Raw genomic sequence first — 18,495 nt, 5'->3', positions numbered from 1 at the left:
GCAATTCCACGGTTAAATTTAACCACGTCATTGTGAAAAATGTCATTTAAAAAAAGAATTATGTTTAAACCCTTGCGTTGGACATTGGAAATTTCTTACTGAGGAAAGAAATGGCAGGTTTTCAGAAAGTATTTTGAGAGAATTGTGGGAATCCGACAGCCAGACTGTTCAACAAGAATGATGAGTTAACACAGGCAAATCCCATTCGAAATGTGGCCGTTGGATTTCTAATTGGGGGAATAATCACTGCACGTTCAGCAACGTGACAGCAGGACGACGAGTGATGCAGACAGGAAATGCACCTAGACGTAAGGTTTTTAATACAGATGTGCAGTCCTTATCTCTTAGTTTATTTCCATCTCCCTCCTCCTACCAGCCTGTACAGCTTTTCCCAGCATCGCATTGCAAGTATTGGCTTGCTGTGTGCATTCACAGCAGTGTTAGAAATGAAGTCTGCTGATGTAAATCTAACATCTGCGTGAAATCTCTTCATTGCTCTGTTTGCTTAGAGTGGGCTGAATAAGTGTGTGTGCTTTTTATTAATGGAGAATGTAAACCCTGTCCTTCAGTGTAATAAAGACACGCATTGTTGTGATTCAGAACATCATCTCCCAGATTAATCTGCAGCCCTAGTGCTTGGCTGACGGCCATTTCACAGTCTCATCCGTCAATGACTCCACTTAATTGTCTTTCCAGTGCAGACGTCCACAGTGAGCCAAGGATTGAGATGGGGCTGGGGGTGTGCGGGGGGCCTATGCTGTGATTTGTAGCTGCCTCAGTCACAGCTGTAATGTGGAAACAGGAAAGTGCTGCAAATACAGGGGATGTTGGTCAGCACCTGAACAGAGAAAAGGCAGGATGTCTCAGCTGTGGCTCAGTGGGTAGGTAGCATGCTCCCCCCTGAGTTAGAAGGTTGTGGGTTCAAGTCCCACTCCAGAGACTTGAGCATAAAAATCTAGGCTGATACTCCCAGTACAGTACTGAGGGAGTGCGGCACTGTCGGAGGGGCAGTACTGAGGGAGCGCCGCACTGTCGGAGGGGCAGTACTGAGGGAGTGCGGCACTGTTGGAGGGGCAGTACTGAGGGAGCGCCGCACTGTTGGAGGGGCAGTACTGAGGGAGCGCCGCACTGTCGGAGAGTCAGTACTGAGGGAGTGCCGCACTGTTGGAGGGTCAGTACTGAGGGAGCGCCGCACTGTCGGAGGGGCAGTACTGAGGGAGCGCCGCACTGTCGGAGGGGCAGTACTGAGGGAGCGTTGCACTTTCGGAGGGGCAGTCTTTTGGATGAGACGTTAAACCGAGGTACCCGTCTGTGCGCTCAGGTGGATGTGAAAGATCCCATGGCACTATTTCAAAGAAGAGCAGGGAGGTTATCCCCGGTGTCCTGGCTTATATTTATCTTTCCAGCAATATCACTAAAACAAATTATCTGGTCATTATCACATTCCTGTTTGTGGGAGCTTGCTGTGCGCAAATTGGCTGCTGCGTTTCCTACATTACAACAGTGACCACACTGCAACCGTACTTCATTGGCTGTAAAGCGCTTTGGGAAGTCCGGTGGACACGCTGGAGAAATACAAGTCTTTTCTTTCTGTCTGTTTAAGGTGCAGACTGTTTATCAAAACAAAGGGTCTACAGTGTTAACCTTGCCGTTAATTGATGCCCTGCAGTTAGTTTTGGTTGCAGGCAATGATGTAGCAAGGCTATAAGGTGAAGATGACAGACGCCATTGCATCCGCCTGAGCAGGCAGATGGAGCATCACCTGAAAGCCAGCACCTGCAGCAATGCAGTACTCTCAGTAATACACTGATGTGTCGGCCTAGATTCTCTGCTCAAGTCCTGGTGTGGCTGAGAGTGCCACCAACTGAGCTTCCTCGACACCGTAAAGCGCACAATAATTCTTTCCACACTTCTCTTCCCTGCCTCCCACGCAAACATCATAAGCTTTTATCAGCAAGCAAGGAATGTTATTGGGATTAACACATGCAATAGCTGTGCATGCTTTTATAGAATCATAGAATGGTTACAGCACAGTAGCAGGCCATTCGGCCCGTCGAAACCCGTGCCAGCTCTCTGCGAGAGCACTTCAGCTAGTCGCACTCCCCCGCCCTTTCCCCATTTTTGCACGTTTTTTTCCTTCAGCTGCTTATCCAATTCCGTTTTGCAAGCCATGATTGAATCTGCCTCCATCACCCTTTCAGGCAGTGCATTCCAGATTCTAACCACTCGCTGCATTAAAAACATTTTTTTCCCTCATGTCACCTTTGGTTCTTCTGCCAATCACCGTAAATCTGTGTCCTCTGGTTCTCGACCCTTCTGCCCATGAGAACACAAGAAATAGGAGTAGGGCATTTGGTCATTCGAGCCTGCTCCGCCATTCAATAAGATCATGGCCGATCTTCTACCTCATCTGCACTATCCCCGTATCCCTTGATTCCCTTAATATCCAAAAATCTATCGATCTCTGTCTTGAATATACTCAACGACTGAGCCTCCACAGCCCTCTGGGGTAGAGAATTCCAAAGATTCACCGCCCTCTGAGTGAAGACATTTCTCCTCATCTCAGTCCTAAATGGCCGACCCCTTATTCTGAGACTGTGACCCCTGGTTCTAGACTCCCCAGCCAGGGGAAACATCCTCCCTGCATCTACCCTGTCAAGCCCTGTAAGAATTTTGTATGTTTCAATGAGATCACCTCTCATTCTTCTAAACTCTAGAGAATATAGGCCTAGTCTACTCAATCTCTCCTCATAGGACAATCCCCCCATCCCAGGAACCAGTCTGGTGAACCTTCGTTGCACTCCCTCGATGGCAAGTATATCCGACAGTGACAAGAATCGGACAAAGTCAACATGGATTTACAAAAGGTAAATCGTGCTTGACTAATCTGTAATTTTTTGAGGATGTAACTGGTAGAATAGATAAGGGAGAACCAGTGGATGTGGTGTATTTGGACTTTCAGAAGGCTTTCGATAAGGTCCCACATAAGAGATTAGCGTGTAAAGTTAAAGCACATGGGATTGGGGGCAAGGTACTGACTTGGATAGAGAACTGGTTGGCAGACAGGAAGCAAAGAGTTGGAATAAACGGGCCTTATTCCAAGTGGCAGGCAGTGACTAGTGGGGTACCGCAGGGATCGGTCCTTGGACCCCAGCTATTCACAATATATATTAATGATCTAGACGAGGGAACTAGATGTAATATCTCCAAGTTTGCAGACGACACAAAGCTGGGTGGGCGTGTGTGCTGTGAGGAGGATACAGAGAAACTCCAATATGATTTGGGCAGGTTGGGCGATTGGGCAGATGCATGGCAGATGCAGTATAATGTGTATAAATGCGAGGTTATCCACTTCGGTGGCAAAAACAGAAAGACAGATTATTATCTGAATGGCAATAGATTGGGAGAAGGGGAAGTGCAACGAGACCTGGGTGTCCTGGTGCACCAGCTGCTGAAGGTAAGCATGCAGGTGCAGCAGGCGGTTAAGGCAAATGGTATGTTGGCCTTCGTAGCGAGAGGATTCGAGTACAGGAACAAGGATGTCTTGCTGCAGTTGTACAGGGCCTTGGTGAGACCACACCTTGAGTATTGTGTGCAGTTTTGGTCGCCTTATCTGAGGAAGGATGTTCTTGCCATGGAGAGAGTGCAGCGAAGATTCACCAGACTGATACCTGGGTTGGCAGGAATGACGTATGAGGAGAGATTGGGTCGATTAGGCTTATATTCGCTAGAGTTTAGAAGAATGAGAGGGGATCTCATTAAAACTTATAAAATTCTAACAGGACTAGACAGACTAGATGCAGGAAGGATGTTCCCGATGGCGGGGGAGTCCAGAACCAGGGGGTCACGGTCTAAAGATAAGGGGTAAGCCATTTAGGACAGCGATGAGGAGGAATTTCTTCACCCAGGGAGTGGTGAACCTGTGGAATTCTCTGCCACACAAGGCAGTTGAGGCCAATTCATTAAATATATTCAAGAAGGAGTTAGATATATTTAAGGCTAAAGGGATATGGGGAGAAAGCAGGGACAGGGTAGTGAGTTTGGATGATCAGCCATGATCGCATTAAATGGCGGAACAGGCTCAAGGGGCCGAATGGCCTACTGCTACTACTATCTTCTATGTTTCTATGCTGCCTTAGGTAAGGAGACCAAAACTCCACAATACTCTAGGTGTGGTCTCACCAGGGCCCTAAATAATTGCAGTAAGACGTCTTTACTCTTATACTCAAATCCTCTTGTAATAAAGGCCAACATACCATTTGCTTTCCTAATTGCTTGCTGTACCTGCATGTTAACTTTCAGTGATTCGTGTACAAGGACACCCAGGTCCCTCTGAACAAAACATTTCCCAATCTCTCACCATTTTAAAAAATACTCTGCTTTTCTATTTTCCTACCGAAGTGAATAACTTCACATTTCTCCACATTATATTCCATTTGCCATGTTCTTGCCCACTCACTTAGCCTGCCTGTATCCCCTGAAAGCCCCCTTGCATCTTCCTCACAACTTACATTCCCACCCAGCTTTGTATCATCAGAAAATTTGGATATACAGGAAACTTTTGTTTAAACGGAGGTTAAATATCCAGAACGTTCTATCCACCGGCAAAATTTAGGAGTCGGTTCAGGTAACTTTTTTTACTTTTAGTTGCTTTTTTTTCTCCATTTGCGGCAGTGCAAGTGTGTAGCTGAAGCTGTTGCTTAGCTACAGTGACGCTTGCAAGCTGCGCCGACTGTTTTGAAGCTGTTGCCAAGCAACAGGGTTTGTTGCTTCAGATGGAGCTCAGAAGCTCCCTATCTTTTAACTATAGCGCTCGTTTCTCCGGCAGTTTTGATGGTACGGCACCAACTCGGTCCCGTCAGTGCCGGATACCAGAAAGTTTCCTGTATTACATTTGGTCCCTTCATCCAAATCATTGATGTAGATTGTGGATAGCTGAGGCCCAAGCACTGATCCTTGTGGTACCCTACTAGTCACAGCCTGCCAACCTGGAAATAACCCGTTTTTTCCTACTCTCTGTTTTCTGTCTGTTAACCAATCCTCAATCCAATGGGAACAGTTTCTCTCTATCTACTCTGTCTAGACCCCTCATGATTTTGCCCTCACGTGAGATCAAGGATCAGAAGAATGTGCTTGTATTTGCCTGGTTCTGTTGGTGTTCGCTTTCTGAGACAGAATGCTATGGGCTTATTCCTCATTCCACGAATTCGGCCCGTAATCCAGGCTGACACTCTGCGCAGCAGTGAGCGTGTGCTGCATTGTCAGACCTGCTCTCCTTCGAAAAAGACACTAAAGCAACGTTCCCAACCAATAGTTCAGGTGGCGTTAAAGATCCAGAGAACCGGAGGTTATCCTGGCGCCCCGGCCACATTCTTCCCTGAACCAATACCACCAGAGATTAACTGGCCTCGACGTGGGGTGCTATTGTTGGGATCTTGCTGTGCGCAGGATGGCGCTGCGTTGCCTCTGTAATCACTGCAGAGAGAGGCAATTCCTTGTTGAGTGCTTTGAGAGATGTGATTGAGGTGCTACATAAATGCAGCAAAAACAGTTGATGCTTTCATTTCCAAAGGAGTTTTATATACATATTTAAGAAACCCTTTGGGTTAGACACAGTGCTTCAAGTCTGTCTGGTATCCGAGGGGGAATCGCCTGTGCAGTACAGCTGGTCAGGACTGTACATGTCGGCTGTAAGATTCAAGACACTTTTTGGTCACTTTTCGGAGTCTGAGAAACCTGACTTTGGACTGATGCCTTTGTTAAATTAAAGTCAATGGCAGAGTTCACAACAGCATCAATGCTATCACTGGATTTCAGTGAAGTTTAATGGTGGTCACGTGATATTTTCATAGTGTCTGCTTGTCCTATTCAAAAACGACAGCAGTACAGTTGTAAATTCTGCCCTTCTAAACTCTGCCTGCAGAGAACGCTTTGAGCTGCGTAACTCTAGGGGTACAGTACTGGTGTACTGACATTCAATGGTATTACCATCGCTGAATCCCCCACTATCAACATCCTGGGGGTTACCATTGATCAGAAACTGAACTGGACCAGCCATATAAATACTGTGGCTACAAGAGCAGGCCAGAGGCTGGGAATTCTGCGGCGAGTGTCTCACCTCTTGACTCCCCAAAGCCTTTCCACCATCTACAAGGCACAAGTCAGGAGTGTGATGGAATACTCTCCACTTGCCTGGATGAGTGCAGCTCCAACAACACTCAAGAAGCTCGACACCATCCAGGACAAAGCAGCCCGCTTGATTGGCACCCCATCCACACCCTTCAACATTCACTCCCTCCACCACCGGCGCACTGTGGCTGCAGCGTGTACCATCTACAAGATGCACAGCAGCAACTCGCCAAGGCTTCTTCAACAGCACCTTCCAAACCTGTGACCTCTACCACTTAGAAGGACAAGGGCAGCAGACGCATGGGAACATCACCACCTACAAGTTCCCCTCCAAGCCACACACCATCCTGACTTGGACCTGTATCGCCGTTCCTTCACTGTCGCTGGGCCAAAATCCTGGAACTCCCTTCCTAACAGCATTGTGGGTGTACCTACACCATATGGACTGCAGCGGTTCAAGAAGGCGGCTCACCACCATCTTCTCAAGGGCAATTAGGGATGGGCACTAAATGCAGGCCTAGCCAGCGACGCCCACATCCCATCAATGAATAAAAAAAAAGGTCTGTCTCTGTATAACACTGGGGTACAATACTGGTGGGGACAGGTCTGTCACTAACACTGGGGTACAGTACTGGTGGGTACAGGTCTGTCACTAACACGGGTACAGTACCGGTGGGTACAGGTCTGTCACTAACACTGGGGTACAGTACTGGTGGGTGCAGGTCTGTCACTGTATAACACACGGGTACAGTACTGGTGGGTACAAGTCTGTCACTGTATAACACTGGGGTACAGTACTGGTGGGTACAGGTCTGTCACTGTATAACACTGGGGTACAGTACTGTTGGGTACAGGTCTGTCACTATAACATTGGGGTACAGTACTGGTGGGTACAGGTCTGTTGCTGTATAACACGGGTACAGTACTGGTGGGTACAGGTCTGTCACTAACACTGGGGTACAGTACTGGTGGGTACAGGTCTGTTGCTGTATAACACTGGGGTACAGTACTGGTGGGTACAGGTCTGTCACTGTATAACATGGGTACAGTACTGGTGGGTACAGGTCTGTCGTTGTATAACACTGGGGTACAGTACTGGTGGGTACAGGTCTGTCACTGTATAACACTGGGGTACAGTACTGGTGGGTACAGGTCTGTCACTGTATAACACTGGGGTACAGTACTGGTGGGTACAGGTCTGTCACTGTATAACACTGGGTTACAGTACTGGTGGGTACAGGTCTGTCACTGTTTAACACTGGGGTACAGTACTGGTGGGTACAGGTCTGTTACTGTATAACGGGTACAGTACTGGTGGGTACAGGTCTGTCACTATAACACTGGGGTACAGTACTGGTGGGTACAGATCTGTCGCTGTATAACACGGGTACAGTACTGGTGGGTACAGGTCTGTCGCTATATAACACTGGGGTACAGTACTGGTGGGTACAGGTCTGTCACTGTATAACACTGGGGTACAGTACTGGTGGGTACAGGTCTGTCGCTGTATAACACTGGGGTACAGTACTGGTGGGTACAGGTCTGTCACTGTATAACACTGGGGTACAGTACTGGTGGGTACAGGTCTGTCACTGTTTAACACGGGTACAGTACTGGTGGGTACAGGTCTGTCACTGTATAACACTGGGGTACAGTAGTGGTGGGTACAGGTCTGTCACTGTATAACACTGGGGTACAGTACTGGTGGGTACAGGCCTGTTGCTGTATAACACGGGTACAGTACTGGTGGGTACAGGTCTGTCGCTGTATAACACTGGGGTACAGTACTGGTGGGTACAGGTCTGTCACTGTATAACACTAGGGTACAGTACTGGTGGGTACAGGTCTGTTGCTGTATAACACTGGGGTACAGTACTGGTGGGTACAGGTCTGTCACTGTATAACACTAGGGTACAGTACTGGTGGGTACAGGTCTGTCACTGTATAACACTGGGGTACAGTACTGGTGGGTACAGGTCTGTCACTGTTTAACACGGGTACAGTACTGGTGGGTACAGGTCTGTCACTGTATAACACTGGGGTACAGTAGTGGTGGGTACAGGTCTGTCACTGTATAACACTGGGGTACAGTACTGGTGGGTACAGGCCTGTTGCTGTATAACACGGGTACAGTACTGGTGGGTACAGGTCTGTCGCTGTATAACACTGGGGTACAGTACTGGTGGGTACAGGTCTGTCACTGTATAACACTAGGGTACAGTACTGGTGGGTACAGGTCTGTTGCTGTATAACACTGGGGTACAGTACTGGTGGGTACAGGTCTGTCACTGTATAACACTAGGGTACAGTACTGGTGGGTACAGGTCTGTCACTGTATAACACTGGGGTACAGTACTGGTGGGTACAGGCCTGTTGCTGTATAACACGGGTACAGTACTGGTGGGTACAGGTCTGTCGCTGTATAACACTGGGGTACAGTACTGGTGGGTACAGGTCTGTCACTGTATAACACTAGGGTACAGTACTGGTGGGTACAGGTCTGTTGCTGTATAACACTGGGGTACAGTACTGGTGGGTACAGGTCTGTCACTGTATAACACTAGGGTACAGTACTGGTGGGTACAGGTCTGTCACTGTATAACACTGGGGTACAGTACTGGGGGGTACAGGTCTGTTGCTGTATAACACGGGTACAGTACTGGGGGGTACAGGTCTGTTGCTGTATAACACTGGGGTACAGTACTGGTGGGTACAGGTCTGTCCCTGTATAACACTGGGGTACAGCACTGGTGGGTACAGGTCTGTTGCTGTATAACACTGGGGTACAGTACTGGTGGGTACAGGTCTGTCTCTGTATAACACTGGGGTACAGTACTGGTGGGTACAGGTCTGTCACTGTATTACACTGGGGTACAGTACTGGTGGGTACAGGTCTGTCACTGTATAACACTGGGGTACAGTACTGGTGGGTACAGGTCTGTTGCTGTATAACACACGGGTACAGTACTGGGGGGTACAGGTCTGTTGCTGTATAACACTGGGGTACAGTACTGGTGGGTACAGGTCTGTTGCTGTATAACACGGGTACAGTACTGGGGGGTACAGGTCTGTTGCTGTATAACACGGGTACAGTACTGGGGGGTACAGGTCTGTTGCTGTATAACACGGGTACAGTACTGGGGGGTACAGGTCTGTTGCTGTATAACACTGCGGTACAGTACTGGTAGGTACAGGTCTGTCACTGTTTAACACGGGTATAGTACTGGTGGGTACAGGTCTGTCATTGTATAACACTGGGGTACAGTACTGGTGGGTACAGGTCTGTCGCTGTATAACACTGGGGTACAGTACTGGTGGGTACAGGTCTGTCACTGTATAACACTGGGGTACAGTACTGGTGGGTACAGGTCTGTCGCTGTATAACACGGGTACAGTACTGGGGGGTACAGGTCTGTCACTGTATAACACTGGGGTACAGTACTGGTGGGTACAGGTCTGTTGCTGTATGTTGTGTCAGAGGGACCTTTTTCCATGTTTTGTTTTTAATAAGCGTAGTACAGCCAGGTATTCTTTGGCTTGCAGCCTATGCTGTGAGGTAATGATGATTCTGATCTCTGGTTTGTGATACTGTTAATGGGAACTGTCTGTAGCTGGTGCAGAATGAGCAGCGTTCTCTGGTGCACAGTAAGCCCATTTATCTTGTTCGACACATATCCGCAGCCTAGGCCCTTAAATAGTCCATGATTAGGAGACCGACACTTAATCCGCCTCCCTTTATGACTCGAAACGAAAGAGGAATTGAAAGGCTGCGGGGCGTCAGGGTCCATGTTATTGATTGAAAAAAGGTACCAATTAAAAATAGGGCTTGACGTTTTGTGTCACCTCTGCAAGCCCAGTCCCAGTCCAGTTGTAAGGAAGAAAGACTTGCATTTCTATAGCGCCTTTCATGATCACTGCGGCAGCCAATTTGCGCACAGCAAGCTCCCACAGACAGAGATGTGGTAATGACCAGGTAATCTTTTTTTATCATGTTGATTGAGGGATTCATATTGGCCCAGACACCGGGGCGAACTCCCCCGCTCTGCAAAATGGAATCTTTTACATCCACCTGAGAGAGCAGACGCGGCCTCGTTTTAATATCTCACCTGAAAGATGGCACCTCTGACAGTGCAGTGCTCCCTCAGTACAGCACCTCCGACTGTGCAGTGCTCCCTCAGTACAGCACCTCTGACAGTGCGGCGCTCCCTCAGTACCGCCCCTCTGACAGTGCAGTACTCCCTCAGTACAGCCCCCCTGACAGTGTAGCACTCCCTCAGTACTGCCCCTCTGACAGTGCAGCACTCCCTCAGTACTGCACCTCTGACAGTGTAGCACTCCCTCAGTACTGCCCCTCTGACAGTGTAGCACTCCCTCAGTACTGCCCCTCTGACAGTGCAGCACTCCCTCAGTACTGCACCTCTGACAGTGTAGCACTCCCTCAGTACTGCCCCTCCGACAGTGCAGCGCTCCCTCAGTACAGCACCTCCGACTGTGCAGTGCTCCCTCAGTACAGCACCTCCGACTGTGCAGTGCTCCCTCAGTACAGCACCTCCGACTGTGCAGTGCTCCCTCAGTACAGCACCTCTGACAGTGCGGCACTCCCTCAGTACCGCCCCTCTGACAGTGTAGCGCTCCCTCAGTACCGCCCCTCTGACAGTGTAGCGCTCCCTCAGTACAGCACCTCCGACTGTGCAGTGCTCCCTCAGTACAGCACCTCCGACTGTGCAGTGCTCCCTCAGTACAGCACCTCTGACAGTGCGGCACTCCCTCAGTACCGCCCCTCTGACAGTGTAGCGCTCCCTCAGTACCGCCCCTCTGACAGTGTAGCGCTCCCTCAGTACTGCACCTCTGACAGTGCAGCACTCCCTCAGTACTGACCCTCTGACAGTGCAGTGCTCCCTCAGTACTGCCTCTCCGACAGTGTAGCACTCCCTCAGTACCGCCCCTCTGACAGTGTAGCGCTCCCTCAGTACAGCACCTCCGACTGTGCAGTGCTCCCTCAGTACAGCACCTCCGACTGTGCAGTGCTCCCTCAGTACAGCACCTCTGACAGTGCGGCACTCCCTCAGTACCGCCCCTCTGACAGTGTAGCGCTCCCTCAGTACCGCCCCTCTGACAGTGTAGCGCTCCCTCAGTACTGCACCTCTGACAGTGCAGCACTCCCTCAGTACTGACCCTCTGACAGTGCAGTGCTCCCTCAGTACTGCCTCTCCGACAGTGTAGCACTCCCTCAGTACCGCCCCTCTGACAGTGCAGTGCTCCCTCAGTACAGCACCTCTGACAGTGCAGCGCTCCCTCAGTACTGCCCCTCCGACAGTGCAGCGCTCCCTCGGCACTGCCCCTCCGACAGTGCGGCGCTCCCTCAGTACTGCCCCTCTGACAGTGCAGCACTCCCTCAGTACTGCCCCTCTGACAGTGCAGCACTCCCTCAGTACTGCCCTGGAGTGTCAGCATAGATTTAGTGCTCAAGTCTCTGGAGTGGGACTTGAACCCACGACCTTCTGACTCGGAGTGCTCAGGGTGCTAATAACTGACCGCGGCTGACACACATCCATAACTACCGTGGGATGGCAAGAAGTCCTGCACGCCCTAGAAAGACTCTGCTCACCGTCCTGAGAGCTGTGGCTCGAGACCAGCCTGGGTATCGGCCGGGAGCTGCCTGACCCTGGGGTAAACAAGTGTTTTCAGCATTTCTGGGGATGTGGCCAGCACTGGCAAGACCACGTTATTGGCCATCCCTAGTTGCCTTGACAACTGATTGCCTAGTGAGCCAATGTCGGAAGGACTGAAGATTCAACCTTGGATTGACGGCCACTATTTCAAAGAAGAGCAGGGGCGTTCTCCCCGGTGTCCTGGCCAATATTTATCCCTCAATCAACATAAGAACAGATGATCTGGCCATTGTCACATTGCTGGTTGTGGCTGCTGCGTTTCCGACATTGCAACAGTGACTACACTTCAAAAGTACTTCATTGGCTGTAAAGCGCGTTGGGATATCCTGAGGTGGTGAAAGGGGCTGTCGTATTACAAGTCTGTCTTTTTGTCATGGGTTATCTCTGTGGCAGAGTTGATGCTCCTGTCTTCCCTTGAGTCATGGGAGGACATAGTAATTCCGAATATTCGCTATCTTGTACGAACCCTTGGTTTTGTGCCTATTTGTCCTTTATTGTTTTCTCCTTTGAACTGCCCTCTTACTGTTGTCATTCTGACTCCCCGCAGCATTTGAGCTTGTTTTTGCTCGTGTTGGTTAATCCGTTTAGGGGTCATGTTTGTTTACTCTGAGCAGCTTGTTTTAAGTATGTATTTATCCTGTCCGTGATGTCACCCTATAGAGACAAGGGCACCCAATGCGACGAGTCTCCATTTAGGTAGAAGCTAGGCACATTTTTAGCAGTATATATTTTTCAAATGTACTGTGAGGGAGCATTATGAAAGAACAATGTGCATCCTGTATTTTCCTTTTTTAAGGCTTCAGGGTCACCAGGCAGCAGCGCTGCAAACTGACAACCTCATGCTCAGCAGTCCGAGGAGCTGCTCTTACAGCTGACGATCGCAATGTCGGAAGCACAATGCAGGTTGAAAGGATAAAAACATCACACTGTTGAAAATCTGAAATCAAGGCAGAATACGCTGGAAGTGTGATCAACTAATCCAGGCTGGCACGTTGATGCACTGTGGAGGGAGCGCTGCACCGTCTGGAATAGCGTCTTTTAGACCTTAAACCGAGGTCTGTCCAGATGGGTGGAAAAGACCCCATGCCACTATTCGAAGAGGAGCAGGCGGTTCTCTGGGGTCCTGGCCAATATCCATCCCTCAATCAAAACCAAGAAAACATTCATAGTTATTTATTTCATCGCTGTTTGAGACCGTGCTGTGTGCAATTTGTCTGTCTGCATGGCTTCATTTCAAAAAGCAATTAGGAAAGCAAATGGTATGTTGGCCTTTATTACAAGAGGATTTGAATATAAGAGTAAAGATGTCTTACGGCAATTATGTAGGGCCCTGGTGAGACCACACCTGGAGTCTTAAATGGCCGACCCCTTATCCTGAGACTCTGCCCCCTGGTTCTAGACTCTCCAGCCAGGGGGAAACGGCCTCTCCGCATCTACCCTGTCAATCCCCCTCAGAGTCTTCTATGTTTCAATGAGATCACCTCTCATTCTTCTAAACTCCAGAGAGTATCGGCCCAATCTACACAATCTCTCCTCGGAGGACAATCCCCCCATCCCAGGGATCAATCTACTGAACCTTTGTTGCTCGGTCAGAAGTAGTTTTAAAATGTCCGGTATCGCTTTCAAAATGGTTACTTTTGTGTGATCCTCTCAGAACGGACTTGGATTTTAAACAGTTGTTTTCTCTTTCAGTGTGTCGGGAGTTTGCAGTTCGGGAAGATCACAGCCTGGCCCACAACCTCCAGGAGCAGGAAAGTAAGTACTTTTAAGGCACTTTCACACGCTGCGGTGAGCTCCGAGAGCTGAACCATTTCAATCAAAAATAAATCTGGAATTAAAAAGCCCGTGTCAGTAAGAGTGACCATGAATCTGTCGGATTATCGTAAAAACCCAATGGGTTCACGAATGTCCTTTTAGGGAAGGAAACCTGCCGTCCTTACCCGGTCTGGGCCTATACGTGACTCCAGTCCCACACCAACGTGCTCGACTCTTAACTGCCCTCCTGAAATTCCCTAGCAACACACTGCTGTATCAAACTTGGGCCACTAGAGATGGGCATTAAATGCCGGCCTTGCCAGCGACGCCCTCATCCCAAGAATGAATTTTTTAATAATGATGACTACTCCAGTGGTCAGTGCTTCCGAGGTTTCCTCTCTTGTTCCCCCGAAGCTCCAAATAACCGATCCTACGTACTTTTTCTCACCCCTGCATCCTCACTGTTGAAATCACCATCTCCTACTCCACAACTCACTCATTCCCGGGACCTCGGCACTTGTGGAATTCCTCACCTCCCCCAGTTTTCCTTCCCTCCTACAATAAAGCCCAAGCTGATGTCCCCTAGCCACCACTCACCGAATACCTCATCTTCTCGCTTCCTCTCTTCAACCTTCACAGTGTCCTGTACTATGGCCCTTGGCCCTTCACTGAGCTTCTTGAATAAAACACCTTTGAATTTATTCCTGTTGCCCAGCCATTGGGGAATGGGACTTGATCACCAAATGCCATGGGGCAGCGCTGGATTGGTGGTGCTCTCTTGTCCCTCTTTCTTTCTCACCAATTTTCTCCCCATGTCTCCTGAAATTCCTCAGTCCTGACTTTGGCGCAGTTCCATGGGTGTGGGCCGCCCTCCAGGGCCTTCCTTCAGTGGCCAGACGGTAAGCGTCAGCAGGTTATTCGGCCACTGGGAGCATCACAGCTGAGCTTGATCCCGTCCTCACTTGCTGCCCACGCACGCCCTGTTCCAGCAGCAGGTGTCGGAGCAGGAGTTTCTGCTCCCTCGGCCTGCAGCGCTGAGACTGGTTGTAGCACCCTGACAGCTAACTTGGGTCTGATCGCAACATAGGAACAGGAGGAAGCCATTCAGCCCCTCGAGCCTGTTCCGCCATTCAATCAGATCATGGCTGATCTGCCACCTAACTCCATATACCTGCCTCTGGCCCATATCTCTTAATACCTTTTGGTTAACAGAAATCTGTCAATCTCCGATTTAAAATTAACAATCGACTCCGCATCAAGTGCCGATTGCGGAAGAGAGTTCCAAACTTCTACCACCCTTTGTGTGTCGAAGTGTTTCCTAATTTCACTCCTGAAAGGTCTGGCTCTAATTTTTAGACCCTGCCCCCTAGTCCTAGAATCCCCAACCAGGAGAAATAGTTTCTCTCTACTCCATCTGTTCACCATAATATCTTGAATACTTGGATCAAATCAAAGCTTAACCTTCTTAATTCCATGGAATACAACCCTAGTTTGTGTAATCTTTCCTTGTAATTTAACACTAGTAAAGATCGGTGCTCTTGTATCCGTATGGCTGAGCTGCTCACTGGAGAAACTCGCTGAGCCATGGGGGAGCCCATTGGACCTCCTTAAATCGACGGGATCTCTCAGAAGCCTTTCATATAAAGGGATACTCCACAGGAAAGGATTGGCTCAGGAGCTGGAATCTGATATCTGCAGCCGAGGGAGAAGGAACCCAGCAGCGATGGGGCTCTGGGGGGGGGGGGTGGAATAAAAGACATTGTCTTATTGTCAGTAAAACACTTGTGTTTATCTGGGAAAAGGAGCACGTGGACAGAAAGAAACTTGCCCAACACATCCCTTCACCCACAGGGTTCTTTTAAAGCTGCTTTATCCCCCAATGCCGTTCCATAGCTGAGTGCTGAAACAAGCTACTTTGTGGCCTATGCATAGCCAGCCCCCCCCCCGCCTCTCCCCGGAGCCCCCTGTCTGCCCCATTGACACGGTGAACAGTGTGGGGTAGTGGGGACTGAATCAACAGCAGTAATGTGCTGTAGGCAGGTACCCAGGTGCACCACTGTTGCTTCATTTAACAGTTGCCGGGTGATGAAGATTATAAATGACACCACCCGTTTACCAATTTTAGAAGTGCCACGGAACTGTTGAGGTTTGGGGTCAGTTAAAAATTCGATAGATTTTTGTTGGGCAAGGGTATTGAGGCTTACGGAACCAAGGCAGGTCGATGAAGTTAAGACACAGATCAGCCGTAATCTAACAGGCTGAACGGCCTCCTCCTGTTCCTAGGCAAATACCACCATACCAGATCTGGCATGTTAAATACAGGAAACTTTCTGGTATCCGGCACTGACGGGACCGAGCTGGTGCCGTACCATCAAAACTGCCGTAGAAACCAGCGCGAATGTTAAAACATACGGAGCTTTTGAGCTCCATGTGAATCAACAAACCCAACAGCTTCAAAACAGTCGGCCGCAGCTTAAAAGCGTCTCTGTAGCTAAGCAACAGCTTCGGCTAGACCTTGCAGAGCCTGACTGGAAAAAAAAAAGCAACGAGAAGTAAAAAATCTTATAGGAAACGGCTCCTGAATTTTGCCGGTAGATAGAGCTTTCCGGACATTTAACCTCACGAAAGTTTCCTGTATTGGGTGTGCTGGGCAGACTGGGACTGGTAGCAGGGTTATCACCCCGGATGATGTAAGTTAATTGTTGTGCTGTGTAAATGGTCACTTGGGCACCTCCGTAGTCTGATCTGTCAGATCCGCTTCCTTCCTCCAGAAGGTATGATGGGCAGCGCTAATGCAGCTGCCACAAGGTGGACTCCGCAATGCTGCTGGGATTTCACCAGGAGCCTCACGGTGGGCGTGTGAATCAGCCAGAGTTACGCGTACAGATTGTGTCCTTGCAGGCATGAGCTGTACGTGGCACCGTCCGAAGGACGAGGACTGTGTATGGGCGAGACGGTAATTTATAGCTTGCCAAAAAAGCTGCTCTGTGGTTTCTCGAGATGAATCATAGAAAGGTTACAGCACAGAAGGAGACCATTCGGCCCATCGAGCCCGTGCTGGCTCTCTGCAAGAGCAATTCAGCTACTCCCACCTCCTCTGCAACTTTTTTTCCCTTTTGAAAGCCACAATTGAGTCTGCCTCCAGCACCCTTTCGGGCAGTGCATTCCAGATCCTAACCACCCGCTGTGTAAAAAAGTTTTTCCTTCTGTCGCCTTGGTTCTTTTGCAAATCACCTTGAATCTGTGTCCTCTGGTTCTCGACCCTTCTGCCAATGGGAACAGTTTCTCTCTATCTACTCTGTCCCGACCTCTCATGATTTCAAACACCTCTATCAAATCTCCTCTCAACCTTCTCCACTCCAAGGGGAACAACCCCAGCTTCTCCAGTCTATCCATGTAACTGAAGTCCTTCATCCCTGGAATCTTTCTCGTAAATCTTTTCTGCACCCTCTCTAAGGCCTTCACATCCTTCCTAAAGTGCAGTGCCCAGAATTGGACACAATACTCCAGTTGAGGTCGAACCAGTGTTTTATAAAGGTTCATCATAACTTCTTTGCTTTTGTACTCTATGCCTCTATTTATGAAGCCCAGGATCCCGTATGCTTTTTCCAACCGTTTCTCAACCTGCCCTGCCACCTTCAATGATTTGTGCACATATACCCCAGATCTCTCTGTTCATGCACCCACTTTAGGATTGTAGAAAAAGCAGCAAACCTGAGGATTGGGAGCAGTTTAGGATTCCGCAAAGGAGGACAAAGGGATTAATGAAGAGGGGGAAAATAGAGTATGAGAGTAAGCTTTCAGGGAACATAAAAACTGACTGTAAAAGCTTCTATAGATATGTGAAGAGAAAAAGATTGGTGAAGTCAAGCGTAGGTCCCTTGCAGTCAGAATCAGGGGAATTTATAATGGGGAACAAAGAAATGGCAGACCAATTAAATACATACTTTGGTTCTGTCTTCACAAAGGAGGACACAAATAACCTCCCAGAGATGTCGGGGAACATAGGGTCTAATGAGAGGGAGGAATTGAATGAAATCAGTATTTGTAGGTGATGCGCTATCAATAACTCAAAAGACTGAGATTAAGCGAGTAACTAACAGGCTTTTATTAACAAGAGAATGAAGGTGTGCCTTGAGTTGTCGACCGGTCCAGAATACAGAGGGACTGTGGAGCAGTCACCTTTATACCTGGACTCGTGGGAGGAGTCAGCCGAGACATGTACAGGCATGTACACAGTGGAATACAAACAGTGGTTTACCACAGTAGGGAAATGGTGTTAGGGAAATTGACGGGATTGAAGGCCAATAAATCCCCAGGGCCTGATAATCTACATCCTAGGGTACTTAAGGAAGTGGCCCTAGAAATAGTAGATACATTGCTGGTCATCTTCCAAAATTCTATAGACTCTGGAATAGTTATAATGGATTGGAGGGTAGCTAATGTATTTAAAAGGTGGTAGAGAGAAAATGGGGAATTATAGACCAGTAAGCCTGATATCGGTAGTGGGGAAAATGCTAGAGTCCATTATAAAAGATGTAATAGCAGAGCACTTGGAAAACAGTGACAGGATCGGACAAAGTCAACATGGATTTACAAAAGGTAAATCATGCTTGACTAATCCACTGGAATTTTTTGAGATGTAACCGGTAGAATAGATAAGGGAGAACCAGTGGATGTGGTGTATTTGGACTTTCAAAAGGCTTTCGATAAGGTCCCGCATAAGAGATTAGCGTGTAAAGTTGAAGCACATGGGATTGGGGGTAAGGTACTGACCTGGATAGAGAATTGGTTGGCAGACAGGAAGCAAAGAGTTGGAATAAACGGGTCTTTTTCCGAGTGGCAGGCAGTGTCTAGTGGGGTACCGCAGGGATCGGTCCTAGGACCCCAGCTATTCACAATATATATTAATGATGATCTAGACGAGGGAACTAGATGT

General features: G+C 48.8%; 1 protein-coding gene across 2 annotated transcripts in view; it reads left to right on the top strand.

The window, feature by feature from the left end:
• Nucleotides 1–18,495, top strand: part of ccdc50a (coiled-coil domain containing 50a) — a 130,944-nt gene that overhangs the window by 40,582 nt on the left and 71,867 nt on the right. For both annotated transcript variants that reach the window (XM_085989641.1, XM_085989640.1), the window contains exon 2: nucleotides 13,494–13,556. In XM_085989641.1, coding sequence (XP_085845767.1) covers nucleotides 13,494–13,556 — 63 coding nt within the window. The remainder of the gene's footprint in view (nucleotides 1–13,493; nucleotides 13,557–18,495) is intronic.

Source organism: Somniosus microcephalus, chromosome 6, assembly GCF_052327205.1.
Source record: "Somniosus microcephalus isolate GS21.2 chromosome 6, FLI_Smic_1.0, whole genome shotgun sequence".
Taxonomy (NCBI): Eukaryota; Metazoa; Chordata; class Chondrichthyes; order Squaliformes; family Somniosidae; genus Somniosus; species Somniosus microcephalus.
The sequence above is the reverse complement of the archived record's forward strand: the minus strand, read 5'-3'. Positions and strand labels throughout refer to the sequence as shown.